This window comes from Calonectris borealis, chromosome 9 (assembly GCF_964195595.1).
Source record: "Calonectris borealis chromosome 9, bCalBor7.hap1.2, whole genome shotgun sequence".
In the NCBI taxonomy this organism is placed as follows: domain Eukaryota; kingdom Metazoa; phylum Chordata; class Aves; order Procellariiformes; family Procellariidae; genus Calonectris; species Calonectris borealis.
This window is the reverse complement of record NC_134320.1, coordinates 675,838-689,572: the sequence shown is the minus strand read 5'-3', so window position 1 is coordinate 689,572 and position 13,735 is coordinate 675,838. Positions and strand designations below refer to the sequence as shown.

Genomic DNA, 13,735 nt, shown 5'->3' with positions numbered 1-13,735 from the left:
AGAAGGCTCCTCTCCTTCCCAAGCTGAGAAGAGCAATATTTAACTGAGCGCTCTCCCTTGTTTTTCCCTTCTCCAGCAATAATTTCCCAGTCTCACTCCGCAACAACGTGAGGCCTCCACACAGTTCATTTATGCTGTGCAACCTGCTGTGTCCTCTGCGAGCGGCCACTGACAAGTCTCCATGGCAGGTCTCACCACTTCAGTTACAGATGGGGAAACTGAGGCACTTGGCAGAGCAATGCCGGGGTGGAGGGCCTGGCAGCAGCATGGCTCTGTCCTAAGCTCATTCCCAGTCCCCTGAGCCATCTGCAGCCCTGCAAGGGCTTGTGTCCATGAACCCACCCAGGGGGGATCCGTGGCCAGGGCAGCCCCAAAGCCCCCGCAAGTGGGAACTATTTTCCCTGTGGCCTCCTCCAAAGAGCCCTTCTGGAAGACAAACCTGCCTCCAGGCTGCCTGCAGGGGAAAGGCTGCCAAAGCCGGCGCTCAGGTGTGGCTTAGCCCCGGGCTCGCGCGGGGACCTGGGTGACACCGCCCTGCTGGTGCAAAACCGCCTCCCGAGAAAGCAGAGGGGGCCCCACGGCCTGCGCAGAGGGGACCCCACGGCCTGCGCAGAGGGGACCCCACGGCGTGCAAGGCCTGAGGTCCGTTCCATCTGCTGAGCTTGCTGTGTCGCACGTTCTTGGGCATGGCGTGGTCGTCTCCCCCCCCGCCCCGGATCCGGCCCCCCCGGGCTGTCCCAGCAACCCCCCCAAGGCCGCCCGTTAGCCTCCCAGCCCCCCTCCTGGAGAAGGCCGCGGCCCCTTTAAATCCTGCGCTGCCCCGGCCCCACCCGCCAGCCTCTTCCCCCTTCTATTTTTTTATGAATGAAAAACGTTCCCGGCGGAGCCATGCAAATCGCGCCGCGCCCATTGGCTGCCACCGCCCCCTCCCACCCAGCCGACCTCAATGGAGCTCCGCGGAGCAGCGGGCGGGCGGGCGCGCAGCGGAGCTGCAGCCAATCAGATAGCGCGGGCGGCCGAGCGACGGCGCCTCATTGGCCGGCGCGGAGGGTAAACAAGCGGCGCGGCGCGGGGCGGGGCGTGGCGGAGGCCGCTGGCTCGGGGCTTGCGGGCCGGCGCAGAGCGGCAGCGCGGTGCCCGGGCGCGGAGCGGCCCCTTCCCCGGCTCGCCCCGCTGCGGCCGAGCCCGCGGCGCCTGGAGCCCGCGGCGCCCCGGCCGGGTACGCGGGGCCTGGCGGCGCGGGGCGGCCCGGGGCGGGGGCGGTGTTTATGAATGGCGCGGGCCGCGCGGTGTGAATGGCGGGGGGCGCGCGCGAGCGCGCGCGGGGGGGTGGTGGTGGGGGGGAGGGCGGAGTTTATGAATGGGGCGCGCGGGGCGGCGTGGGAACGGGCCCGGCTGCGGCGCGGCCCTGCAGCGCCGAGCACCGGCAGGGGCGGCGGGAGGCGGCCGCCGGGCGAGGCGAGGCGAGGCGAGGCGAGGCGAAGCGAAGCGGCCCGGCCCGGCCCGGCCCGGCCCGGCGGCCTCCCTCCTCCCGCTCCCACGGCGCGTGATGTCACGGCCGTTTCTATAGAAATTGGGTGACATCACGAGCCGGGGGGCTGCGACCCGCCACAGCAGGAGCGGGCCGGCTCCCCGGGGAGGCGCGGCGGCCCCGCACCGAGCCAGCCCCGGGGGCGGCAGGGGCCAGGGTCTGATCCTGCCCCCCCCCTCCCCTCCACCCCCCAGCTGCGCACCTGCCGGAGCCCTTGCGGGACCCCCCTTCCCGGGCCGGTGTCGATGCTGAGCGGGCCGGGGGCACTGCCCGCCTCCCCCCCACCATGGACGGCTTCTATGACCAGCAGGTCCCCTTCATGGGCCCCGGGGTAAGTTTGCCCTGTGCCCCCTCCCTGCTGCCTGTTGGGCCCCCCCGTCCTTGGGGATACCCTGTCCTTGGGGGCCGCCACCCTCCCGAACCGCTCTCGCCCTGCTCGTTGCAGAAGTCCTGCGCAGAGGAGGGCCGAGGCCGGCCAGGGTCCGATAGGAAAAGGAAATTTTTGGAGACCGACCTGGCCCACGACTCGGAAGGTAGGCAGGGCCGGCCCGGGCAGCCGTGGCCTCGCTGCGGCCCCGCGAGACCGCTGTCCTCACATTCGTCGGTTTAGAAATAATCCTGCGAATAATGGCAGTTTTATTTATTCTTCTGTGGAGCGCATAAGTCTTTCACTCTGTTCCAGAGCTCTTCCAGGATCTCAGCCAGCTCCAAGAGGCCTGGCTAGCTGAAGGCAAGTCTTCACCTCCGCATTTTGCTGTACAAAATCTCTCCATGAGCGATTTTTGAGAACCGAAAACGCCATAAAACCACGTTTTTGTTTGTTTTTTTAGCTCAGGTCCCCGATGACGAACAATTTGTCCCAGATTTCCAGTCTGACAACTGTAAGTGATTGTTCTGGGTTTTCATTCTCCAGGGGGGAAATGTTTGGGTGCCTGTGCAAAACCTCGCGCTGGGTTTGGAGCTGCTTCCTTGGGAAAGCGGTTGTTGCTGGGGCTGAAACCGTGAAATCACGGGCTTTTGGGAGAAAGCACGTGTGGTTTGGGTTCATTGAGATGAAACTTGCACTGTCCTGTCTTTTGTAAATGGGGAAAATTATAGGCAAACGCCTGGAAATATCTCCAACTGATCTCTGGCTCCCCTGAGACTCGCTGCTTGTTCGTAGTAATGTTGATTTGCTTATAAATGCTCCTTTTCAAGTGGATGCGAGAGCCCGTGCTGGGCTCCTTGGTTAGCCACAATCTCTGCAGTTTCTGGAGCTTTTTACAGTCCTGCCCAGCGCTGTTGGCAAGAGCAGACCTGAGCGGTGAAACTTGAGCCGCTTTAAGCAGCATTAATCACTGGCAAGCAAGCGTGTTTAAAAGGAGGCCAGTGAAAATGCAGTCCCTCTTGAATTGCATAAGAGCGAGAGTTGGTTCTGAGCCGTGGTTCGTTGCCGGAACGGGTTAGCGGCGAGGGCAGGGGCTGGTTAATGGCGTGTGGGGCTTGCACAGCTCTCGGGCGCTGGCTGTCTTGGCGTTGAAGGCTCGGTTGGAGGGGCCGGGGCGGGGGGTCAGGATGTTTGGAGTCGTTACCTGGCAAACAGAAGTAGTAGCTTGGTGTTGGTGGCTGGGTTTTGCTGCTGAGCCAGACAGCTACAGAACTTAAAGGAAATCAAATTTAGCCTGCAGTCGAACAGATTTTTTCATTCCAGCTTTGTCACAGCATGCAGCAAGGGTATCTTCTCCTACAGTAAACGCATGTTAATTATTGCTCTTTGATTACTTCTGAGTGGGAAGCTTGCCATTAAACTGTTCCAGACAGCCCAAGTTTCAGATGCGCTTTTTTTTCCTTGTCTCCCCTGAGATAAAAGGCGAGCCCAGAGTCAGAAACGCAACTGGCTGTTGACATCCTAGCGCAGCCCGGCAGCTCTTGCTTGGAGCGGTAGAAACTGCAGCGTGCGTGGGAGGGTGGCTCTTAGAGCTGAAGCTGTTTCTAGTGCCTTTTGGCAGTCTCTTGTTTCCTTGTAACCTGAAGAGCTCAGAGAGAAGAGACAAACTTTTCTGGGCAATGCAGGGGAAAGGAAGGGGGGGAAAAAAAAAAAAAAGGCATTTGGTCGAGACTCTTAAAATGTTCTCCTGACCTGCTCGGCCTCTGCAGACCTGTCGTTGAAACAACTTTGTCACTTGAAAGAAGATCTTCCTGCGTGACTCCCCGCTATGATAAGCTTCCTTAACTCTCCTGGGGGCAGAAAGCAAAGGTTTCCCTCACTGTCATGCAGAGGGCTGTGCTGCCTGGAGGGGCTCAGACCGGGGTGGAGGGGAACGGGGAGCCTGGCTCTTCCGTACCAGCGCTGGAGAGTGTTTAAAGAGGAGAAAGTCTCTAGCTTACAGCTTTCTGGCCCCATCTTCTCATTTCCCTCCGGTTTTGAACTGTGTGCAGAGTAGGAAGAAAGAGAGGAGCAGCCTCCCCCCTGCACCCGGGTTTTGCTAGCGGGGCCGTGCTCCTTTCCCAGGCTGGGGGTCACATTGGGGTTCGGTGCCCGTTAGCTCCCGGGGGAAGGTAAATCCTTCCCTAGTCCATACACGTTTGCAGGCACATGTTGGACTCGGTTCCCGCAGTTGTGCAGCTCTGTGCTTTTTCTCTGAGGAAGCTGCTGCTCTCTTTTATCCTGAGCAAACCGGCTCCATCTCCTGCTCCGTGGCCCTGGCATTCCCAGGGCCAAGCCTCCTCGGCACAGCAGCAAAAAGGGACAAACCAGGCTCAGTTTTGACCCCATTGCCACGGGGAAAGCCACCACGCGTGCCGTGTCGAGTCTCGGAGATGCTCGGAACTGCAGCATCGTTCTCGCCTTGCTGAAAGACCCTCGTTGCACGGCAGCTGCCCGCAGCTTGGCTGCTGCCCACTCGCTGTTCCTGATTCTGTAGCCGAGGTCCCTGGCAGACACGGGCTTGAAGTTGGGGTTTGGCAGCAAAGCGCCGTAACACACCGGAGGGCGGCCGGTCGCTGTGCCGGGGAGGAAATCCCACCGTAGGGATGGGGAAAGCGGGGCTCCTCCAAATAAGGGATGCCTTGTTCTTGGCGCCCGGGACCAAGCAGCAAGAGGCCGGATTCGGTGCTTATAAGCTACCCGGAGAAGCGGCAGATTCTCCCGGAAAAGCGAGGAGTCCGTGGGTGACTCCCGCAGAGCTCACCGTGCTGGCCATCACGCCGCATTCCTGGCCGGGCGTAGGTGCGGGTTCGCCGGCGGCACAGTCCTGGGGAGAAGGGGATATGTACAATGTTATATCTCGATCGGTTGGTTAAATAACTGGGAAGTGTTGGGATTGTGCTGGGGAGATCGAGCACCACCAGAGGCTTTGCCTTTTGCAGGGGTTTGCTCCCAGGGGACTTGTGGCCCCCCGCACGGGCGGCACGTGGCTAAAGCCGTGGGCAGGGCACGGAGTGGGGCTTCTTACACACCGAAATGAAAGCAGGAGGTTTGTTTCTGAGGAAGGGTTGTTTAAACAAAGGAAAGCAGGAGCCTGGCTTCTATTTCTGGCTCCTCTCCTGGCGTGACCTTGGGTGCGTCCTGTAACGCCGGGGATGGAGGGGCAGGCGCGGAGCTCGCCTCCCAGGTGACGGCTTGAGCGGGTGCCAAGGTCCCCAGCTGGTGGCCGGGCTGGATGGTTTGGTCGCCTTCCCCATGGCTTGGGCAAAGCCAGCGTCCTCCAGGCTCGGCCTCTTAGAGGTCCCAGCACGCTGATGGTTGGGAACAACCTACCCTGTCCCCCACCAAGAAGGGATTCAGCGGCTATTCAAGGCCCTGAACAGTTTTGGGGTGTCACCTTTCCCACGGGAGACCTCTTGGCTGAAGGTTGACATTTGGGGCATCTCCAGCTTTGCTGGTGGTACAGCACTGAGGGGTACGCCTGAGCCCCCGCTTCTTCCCCTCCCGGCACGCGTGGCCGGTCCCCTTGCCCGGCCTCCTGGGGCCCTTCCATCACCAGGGGCTACAGAGCCCAGAGAGGGGCCGTCAGGCACCCACGGGTGCTCTCGCTGCTCCCGTGGCTCAGTCCAGGCGCGGGTGTGCCGAGGCGTGTTCTCTGACCCCATCTATAGTTAAGCTGCTCCCTCTGCCTATTTTTATATTTTTTTTAGCTTTTAATTATAGTGACGAGCGCAGGACCGGAAAGGTTAAAAGCGCCCGCGCGCCCAACTTGCCTTTGAGGCATTGGGCGCTGGGGCAGGGCATCCCCTTCCTCCTGCTGCCTCCCCGGCCGCTCGCCACCAGGCACCCAAACCCAGCTCCTTCCCCCCGAGAGCCGCGCCGCCGGCCTCCGTGCCCCCCTCGGCTCCCGCCACCGGCCTCGCCGGCCATGAGCTTGGCGGCAAGAGCGCGTCTTGCCGAGCAGCGCCGGCCGGCCCCGCGGTGTTTGTGTAAGGAATCCAAACGTTGCACAAAGTCCGGGCTTGGCCAGCTGGTCTCTGTTAGGATCTTAAGGCTCGTTTCCCTTTTCTTGAATGGCAGTGCTAAGCTCTGGGGGAAATTTTTCTTTTTCTTTTTCTTTTTTTTTTTTTTCCCCCCCCCCCGGCCACATGAATGGAGCGCTCCAAATTGTTTGTGAATGGAGGGTGGTGCTCGCTCGGAGACTTTTTTTCCTTTTTTTTTTTTTTTTTTTTCCTTCCCTTCAATGAATAACCAGACCCCATTGTACGCCTGGCGGAAAAACAACCCCGCTCCAACAACACAGAGCCTGTTAGGGAGAAACATGCCCGCGATAGGCAGCTGGAGCCCTTCCAAAGCCAGTTCCCCTTCGCTTTCCCGTGGCTCGCGGGGCGCCCAGGCTTTGCCGCCACCGCGCCGGCCCCCTGTTAAGGCTAGAAATGCTGAGAGCGGCAAAACCTCGCCGGGGGGGGGGGGGGGGAGGAAGAGGGGGATAAATCCGGCTTGGGAGCGGGTGGAAGGCGTGCGGGGGGCTGTGCTGGCTCAGCGCTGGGCTTCGTGTTTCAAATCCTCCTTGGGGGGGTTTTATGCCCTTGCCCAGCTGTGCTGGGCCGTTGCGGGGTGGCGTAGAGAGGGGAGTCAGCAGCTCTTTAAAGGTTTTGACAAATTAGGGGAGCAGCTAATTACCTGGCAAGCTGTGAACAGTTGTCCTGGAGCTATTCGCTCCTCTCTGCCATAGCCGGGCTGTGTTTAGACTTTGCACGAAGCTAATACTCCACTTCCGATTAGTCTTGGCTCTTCTCTGCAGGCACTATTTAGGTAAAGATCTCTGAGGCGCTTTCCCTTTCCTAGAGCGCCTGCTTTTAGAAATTAATTAGGTTAAGCATATATTACACTCGGTTTAAAATTATATATAGCGAGTGGGCTTGGGGGGCTGGGAGGGATTTGGGTTTAATGGGACATTTGCCACTTGAACTCATACAGTTGTGGGATGCCGGGACTGGGTCCCCTCGGAGCACCTTGGCTGGGGGAAGGTGGATCCTGTTTAGCCGCTTGCCAACCCTCTGGCCAGCTAACTGGGAGCTGGGTATGCCTTGGCAAGGGCGAGTGGGTTGCTGCATCCCGTTTACAAGCTCTCGGAGCTCCAGGCTCTCAAGCCCCCTTGTTTCTTGCCCCGTGGCTCAGGGAAGCAGCCGCTGCCTGCCGTGCCCGGGCTTGTCTCCCCTCGCTGAGGGGCTTTTGGCCCGGCCCGGGCACGTGTCTCATCCCTGGCTTTTGTCGAGCTGCCTGTTCCCCGCTGTCCCAGCCCTTGCTCTGCGCCCTCTCGCCCTGTGCTGTTCTCCTCTCGGATCCCAGCAGGGAACGATTCCCCTTCTGTGAGCGATGTCCTGGGCGGGAGGGACTGTCCCAGCCCCTGGGAGCTCTGCCCTCCCCTGCAGAAGCCAGCCCTGCCACCCCGGCTCGGTCCACCGGCACGTCAGGGTCTGCTGGGGCATCATCCTGCCGTGGTTCGGTTGCCTGATACTGCCAGGGGGGCAATTCAGCACCCAAATCCTGAGCAAAGAGCACCCAAGGGGATGCTCCCCATGGGTGATGTCCCCCATCACCTTCTCCCGCACGGGTGAACCTGGATCCTCCTCTTCCTCGTTGCAGTGGTCCTGCACGCCCCACCTCCGGCAAAGATCAAGCGGGAGCTGCACAGCCCTTCCTCGGAGCTGTCGTCCTGCAGCCACGAGCAGGCCCTCTGTGCCGGCTACGGGGACAAGTGCCTCTACAACTGCTGGTAGGTCGGGGGGGGGCGGCTGCTGCCGCGGGTCGTGGCTCGGGGACTGGTCTCGCCTGCCAGCCTCCGCCGGGCAGAGGCGTCCTCGTTAGCGTCGCCGTCAGCCCCCCGGCCCTTCTCCCCTCCGCAGTGCCTATGACAGGAAGCCCCCCGCCGGGTTCAAGCCATTAACGCCGCCCGCCACGCCGGTGTCTCCCGCGCACCAGGGATCGGCCCTGCCGCCGCCGCCGGCCCCGGCCGTGCAGGCAGCCCATGGGGCGGCCCCGGCCCCGCACCCGCTGCAGGAGCAGCGGCAGCAGACCTTCGCCGTGCCGCGGCCGCCCATGCACATGCCAAAGATGATGTCTGAAAACCAATACCCGGCAGAGCACAGGTAAGGCCCAAGCGAACGCTGGTGTCTGTTTGTGAGGACTTCGGCCCTGGTGGGATGGATCAGCGGCCTCAAAGCGTGGGGAGGGGGTCCCCTTGCTGCGGTCGCGGACCCTGGGCCGGACATTGCTGCCTGGGGGCCCGGGGAAGCCAGTGCGGCAGAACTTGCTGCTTCCCACTGGGATCTAGCAGCTCCTTCTCCCGAGGCAGCCCCCTGTGAGCAGGGACCTGCTCCTCCCAGCCCCGGAGACACCGGGCAGAGCCTTCGCCTCCGCCTCGGGAAAGGCGAAGGAGGCGGAGGTGCCGCCTAGACCCATCCCTGCGGGTGACGGTGCCGGGTCAGGGCTCCCACTCTCCTCTCTCCCACTGCAGCTTTCTGCCGCCCAAGCTGAGCCCTGCCAGGCTGGGGAGCCGCGGGCACCCCCGTCCTGCCCCCGAGCACGCCCGGGCTGAGGGTCAGTCCTCGGCTCCCCCGTCCATTGCACAGCATCCCCGTGATTTTGGGGCTGTGGAGGGAAAGACCCTGCTCCCCACTTCCTCTTCAACCTGCGGCTTCGTCCCCCATCACCCCCGCGTCCCCAGAGGCTTTGCCGGTCCCATCCCTCACCCCAAGTTTGCTTGCGCTATCGGTAGGTGGCAGGGCGCAGGGCGCAGTCGACCTCCGGCTTTGCCTGAGGCCTCCTGGATGCCCTTTGCTGCGACGATGGCTGCCATGTCACCGGCAGCAGGGTGTCCCCTTCGGGCCTGGGGCTGGACGTGGCAGCCCAGCGAAGGCCGTGCAGCGGGGCCACGAAACCCTTGGGACGTGCCCGCAGCGGGCAAGCATCCCTCCCTGGCGAAGCGGGGCTCGGCTCCGGGCGACCTTCGAGCTATGCGGGGGGCTGGCCGCGACCCCTCGGGAAGCGCGGTGCCAGCACGGGGCTTGGGTTTCACTCAGGAAGGGCAGAGGGACGCGGCTCGGAAATGGAGTAATCCCAGCCCGGCAGCTGGGAGGGCTCCGGTTACAAAGCCAAATGGCGCACGGCCGGCCGAGAGGAGCCGGGCGCGGAGATCGCCTTTCAAGGTGCCAGAGGGCGAGGGGATGCGGCAGCACCCCCTCGAGATGGTCCCTTATCCACTGCGGCTAGCGGAGACCGTGCTGGGGCTCGAGCCGGCAGTGGCGGCACCCCGGAGCCGAAAATAGTGCTCCTGCCGCTGGGTTCAAGGTTTAATCCCAGCCGCGCAGGCGGATTAGCGGCCAGCTGGGGCTGTGGGGCTGCCGAGTGGATTTGCCTTTGCATAAGCGCCCGCCCGGGTGCAGCATCCCCCGGCCCTGCGGCTCTGCCCCCCACCCTGGGGGGAGATTTTACTGGTTTACAGAGATTTTACTGTTGTGGGGTGGGTTTTTTTGTTTCCCTTTTCCACTCTTACCCGACATCCCTGCTGCAGCTCGGGGCCGCCATCATCACGCCGTGCTTTGCGGTGGTGGCCCACGTGCTGGTCTGCTCCCCCGGCGGGGCGTCCCCAGCGCTTGGAGGGGGACGGGGCTCCCCAGCGCCCCGCCGGGTCCCCACGGGATGAACCCTCGTGGTGGCCGTGCTCCTGAAGAACCGTCCCAGTCCACTGCGGGTGGGACACAACGCCACCCAAACCCCCCCGGGAGCACCCCCGAGCCAGCACGGGGTCCCGGTCTGGGGTGGGAGCCGGCGGCATGCCCGCAGGGCTGACCCCCCCACCCCTTGGTAACGCCGCGTCCCTCTCCCCCAGGTTTCAGAGGCAGCTGTCGGAGCCCTGCCACCCCTTCCCGCCGCAGCCCGGGGTGCCGGGGGACAGCCACCCCGTCTACCACCGGCAGCTGTCGGAGCCCCTCGGTCCCGCTGCCCCCCGCCCCCCTCAGGGATTCAAGCAGGAGTACCACGACCCGCTCTACGAGCACGGCGGCCCCAGCCTGCCCGGCCCCCCCGGCCACGGCTTTCAGCCCCCCATGGGCATCAAGCAGGAGCCCCGGGACTACTGCATCGACTCAGGTGGGTGCGAGTCGGGGGGGGACAGCTGGGTGCCAGCGCTCGGGGCGGGGCGGGTTACACCAGCGGCACCCGGGGGAGCGGAGCCATCTCTGCCGTCTGCGGCTCACGGGCAGCGGCGGGCGCAGGGCTGAGCCTCGGACAGCGGGTGCCACACCACCCTGGGGCTCCTGCAGTGCCGGGCTTGCTGCTTTGCCTGGTAGATGATCGCTTTTTTCCTGCCCCCCCTCCCCTTCTTTCCTTTCCAAAGCGGGGGGGGGATAGAGCAGGCATTCACCCGATGCCACGCGGCGTGGTCTGCGCCATAGCCGCAGGCTGGGGTGCCCCGCGGCACCCAGCAGGTCCCCCCGCAGCCCTGGCCTGGGGCCAGCTGTGATTTCTGGCTGCTGGACCCCACCAGCATCACGGAAAAATCCTCTAATCGCCTTAGGACCTAAAAATACCCCGACCTCGGGATGGAGGGTGGCACGGCCGAGCAGATGGCAGGGGAGGCGCGGCGATGCCTCCCTTCCCGCGGGACCCGAATATCATAGTGAAAACCCGAGCTGACTTAGACCTTGCTCCCAGCGCTCGTTCCAGTGCCTCCCCTCTCCATAAATCATACTGGTTTTCCCCCAAAGCTGGGTGTTGGGGCTGGGAGGGGGTCGGTGGCCCAGGGTGTGATGGGGGGCAGAGATGCCCGGGCTTGGCTGCAGGACATGCTTGGGTGGGAAGATGCTGCCGAGCGCTTGTGGGACCCACGGGACGTACGTCCTTAACGCCACCTTCGTCTCCCTCGCAGAAGTGCCTAACTGCCAGTCCTCGTACCTGCGGGGGGGCGTCTTCCCCAGCAACCATGACGGTGAGTGCGCCCTCGGCCTCCTCCCACTCACGGGCATCCCCAGCGTGTCCCACCCCAGACCCCCCCTCACGGCTGGCAGAGCTGCCGGGCACCCCAAAAACACCTGCAAGAGCCCGCATGCGAGCAGCACCGGCGCTGCCGCTAAACACAGGGCCTCTGCCGTGCAGCCGCCGGCCCCCGCGAGCGTGCCGCGAGGGCACGGCAGTGCCGCGCCGCGTAATCCGGGCTAACGCACCCGATGCAGCTGCGAAGAGGGTTTTGGTTCCCCCAGCTCCCGGGCTGAGGGGGTGACAGCGCTGCGTGGCGCTCAGCCAGCGAGCCGGCGTGGTGCCACCGAAATAACTGGGGACGGGGTCTTGGTGCTGGATGGGGCCAAGCCAGGGGTTTTTTGGGGTCCGGCCGGGGTGGTGGAGGGGCCCTGTGCTCACCGAGGGTCTTTTCCCCCTAGGATTTTCGTATGAAAAGGACACACGATTGTATTTTGATGACACGTGCGTGGTACCGGAGAGGCTGGAGGGTAAGAATCCAGCCCCAGAGGAGGGTTGGGGGGGGACCAGGGCTCATGGAGGGAGATTCGGGACCAGGCTCCGCAGCAGCCGGCTTTTAAGGCCAACCCGTGCCGGTGTGGTGCCCTTGAGAGCTGCCGAGCATCATCCCGTGTGGCTGCTCGGTGTCACTGTCCCGTGCGGCTGCTCGGCGTCACCGCCGTGCCCCGCCCCTGCCACCCACCCCGAGCCTCGCCAGCCTGCAGCGCCGTCCCCAGCACCCCTCCCCTCTCCAACCCTGTGGCCTGATCCTGCACAGGGGGGGTCCTGGCACAGGGGCGAGCCCAGTGTCACGGTACGTGTCCCCTGCCGGGTGGCACAGCCCGGGACAGGGGCAGAGCCGGGGTGTTTCACCAGCCGTGTCTCGGTGCGGGCAGGTAAAGTGAAGCAGGAGCCCACCCTGTACCGTGAGGGCCCTCCCTACCAGCGGCGCGGGTCCCTGCAGCTCTGGCAGTTCCTGGTCACCCTGCTAGATGACCCCGCCAACGCCCACTTCATCGCCTGGACCGGCCGGGGCATGGAGTTCAAGCTGATCGAGCCCGAGGAGGTACGGGGGAGGTCCTGCCCCAGCGCCCGGCGTGCCGGAGCCAGGGCCGCAGCCCAGCAGCGGCTGCGGGGAGAGCCTGGGGGGGTCGGGACCGGGTCCTTCCCATGCAACGCAGCAATTCACGCTCATACTTGAAGCGAGACACGTGTCTTACTCTCTGGGCAGCTTTTGAGGGCGAGAGGGAACAGCCAGCCACCCGTCTGCGCTAAGCAGCCATAGAAATTTGCCTTTAATCTCCTCCGCTGCCTCTCGGCACGGCACGTGCTCTGCTCCTGGAGCTGCCGGCAGGCACCAGCCACGGTGACGGTGCCTCTGTGCCGTGCCTGGGGTGTCCTGCCGAGACCCATCGCTCAGCCACAGCTCCCTCCCTCCCAAACCGCTGCTTTGCCCTGCGTCCTCGGCGGCAGCTCCGTGCCGGCACGGTGCTGTGCCGGAGCCGTGCGGCTCTGCGGGAGGGTGACACAGAGGAAGAAGCTGTTTGGGCAGTAATTGAAAGCAGCTGTAGCACCAAGCTGCGCATTGTGGGTAATTACCCATAATATCTCTTACGCCGTGCATGGAAATTGTGGTTTTTTGAAGCGGCTTTTTTGGCAGGCTCCCCTAATCAAATGTCTTTTGATTCGGTCCCCGGTTTGGCGGTGGCTGCATTGTGGCAGCCGGCGCTCAGAGCCGAAGCGTTTATCGCAGCAGGCGGGGAACTTCTCCGGATCCACGGTGATGCTTTCGCCCCTGGCTGCTCCCGCCCCCAGAAACAAGCCCCTACCCCGCATTTCGGTTGTGATTTCCTTCGAGGACCGATGTCCGAGCCCCAGCCGGAGCCTTCACGGCTGCCGCCTTTCTCCCCCCAAGGTCGCGCGGCGCTGGGGTATCCAGAAGAACCGGCCTGCCATGAACTACGACAAGCTCAGCCGCTCCCTGCGCTACTACTACGAGAAGGGCATCATGCAGAAGGCGAGTGACCCCGCTGCCGCAGGGAGCGGGGGGAGGCTGTGACCGTCCCCCGCTGTCACCCCGGCATCCTGGGGCACAGCGGGAGGGGGCTGGGTCCGGTGTCGGTCGTGCCGCGCTTGTTATTCCCCGGGGGGGACGGTGCAGGGCACCTCTCACGCCCTCCTCCTCCTCCTCGCAGGTGGCCGGCGAGCGGTACGTCTATAAGTTCGTCTGCGACCCCGACGCCCTCTTTTCCATGGCCTACCCCGACAACCAGCGCCCCTTCCTGAAGACGGAGCCCGACTGCCCGGTGCCCGAGGAGGAGACGGTGCCGCTGACGCACTTCGAGGACAGCCCGGCGTACCTCCTGGAGATGGATCCCTGTGGCAGCCTTCCCTACGCGGAGGGCTTCGCTTACTGACTCGGCCAGCCGGCAGAGCCACGAGCACTAGCGCATCCACTTTGGGCAAATACGGTTTTCTAAAGAATATTTTTTGCTGTTCATAAGGAGGAAAAAAAAAAAAAAAACAAAACCACACAAACAAACCCAAACAACCAACAAACCGCACGTGCGCGCACACAAATTGGAGGAATCTAAAACACCCCGTGTGTGTCACCGCCGCATTCCCACCCTTACTGTCCAAGGGCTAGTGCATAGGACTGCCCGTGGCTGGCACCTCCCGCCAAGCATCGCTGCGATGTTTTGGGGCGACGGGAGCTAAAGACGCAGTCTCTGACCCAGGCCCCGTTCCTCGCCAGCACCCCGAGGGCTGACGGCTCCAGC

The 13,735-nt window shown here is 63.5% G+C and overlaps 1 protein-coding gene across 2 annotated transcripts; it reads left to right on the top strand.

The window, feature by feature from the left end:
• Positions 1-1,125: 1,125 nt before the first annotated feature.
• On the top strand, positions 1,126-13,502 carry ETV5 (ETS variant transcription factor 5). 2 transcript variants are annotated; one of them, XM_075157753.1, is made up of 13 exons: positions 1,126-1,219; positions 1,726-1,862; positions 1,977-2,064; positions 2,214-2,261; positions 2,362-2,412; positions 7,587-7,716; positions 7,847-8,089; positions 9,832-10,091; positions 10,870-10,929; positions 11,378-11,446; positions 11,852-12,021; positions 12,871-12,972; positions 13,151-13,502. In XM_075157753.1, the coding sequence occupies exons 2-13, from the start codon at positions 1,818-1,820 to the stop codon at positions 13,370-13,372; spliced, it is 1,488 nt and encodes a 495-aa protein (XP_075013854.1). In that variant the 5' UTR covers positions 1,126-1,219; positions 1,726-1,817; the 3' UTR covers positions 13,373-13,502. The 2 variants fall into 2 exon arrangements, with proteins under 2 accessions (XP_075013854.1, XP_075013855.1); XM_075157754.1 differs by lacking the exons at positions 1,126-1,219; positions 1,977-2,064; positions 2,214-2,261 and having other exon boundaries at positions 1,854-1,862.
• Positions 13,503-13,735: the final 233 nt, after the last annotated feature.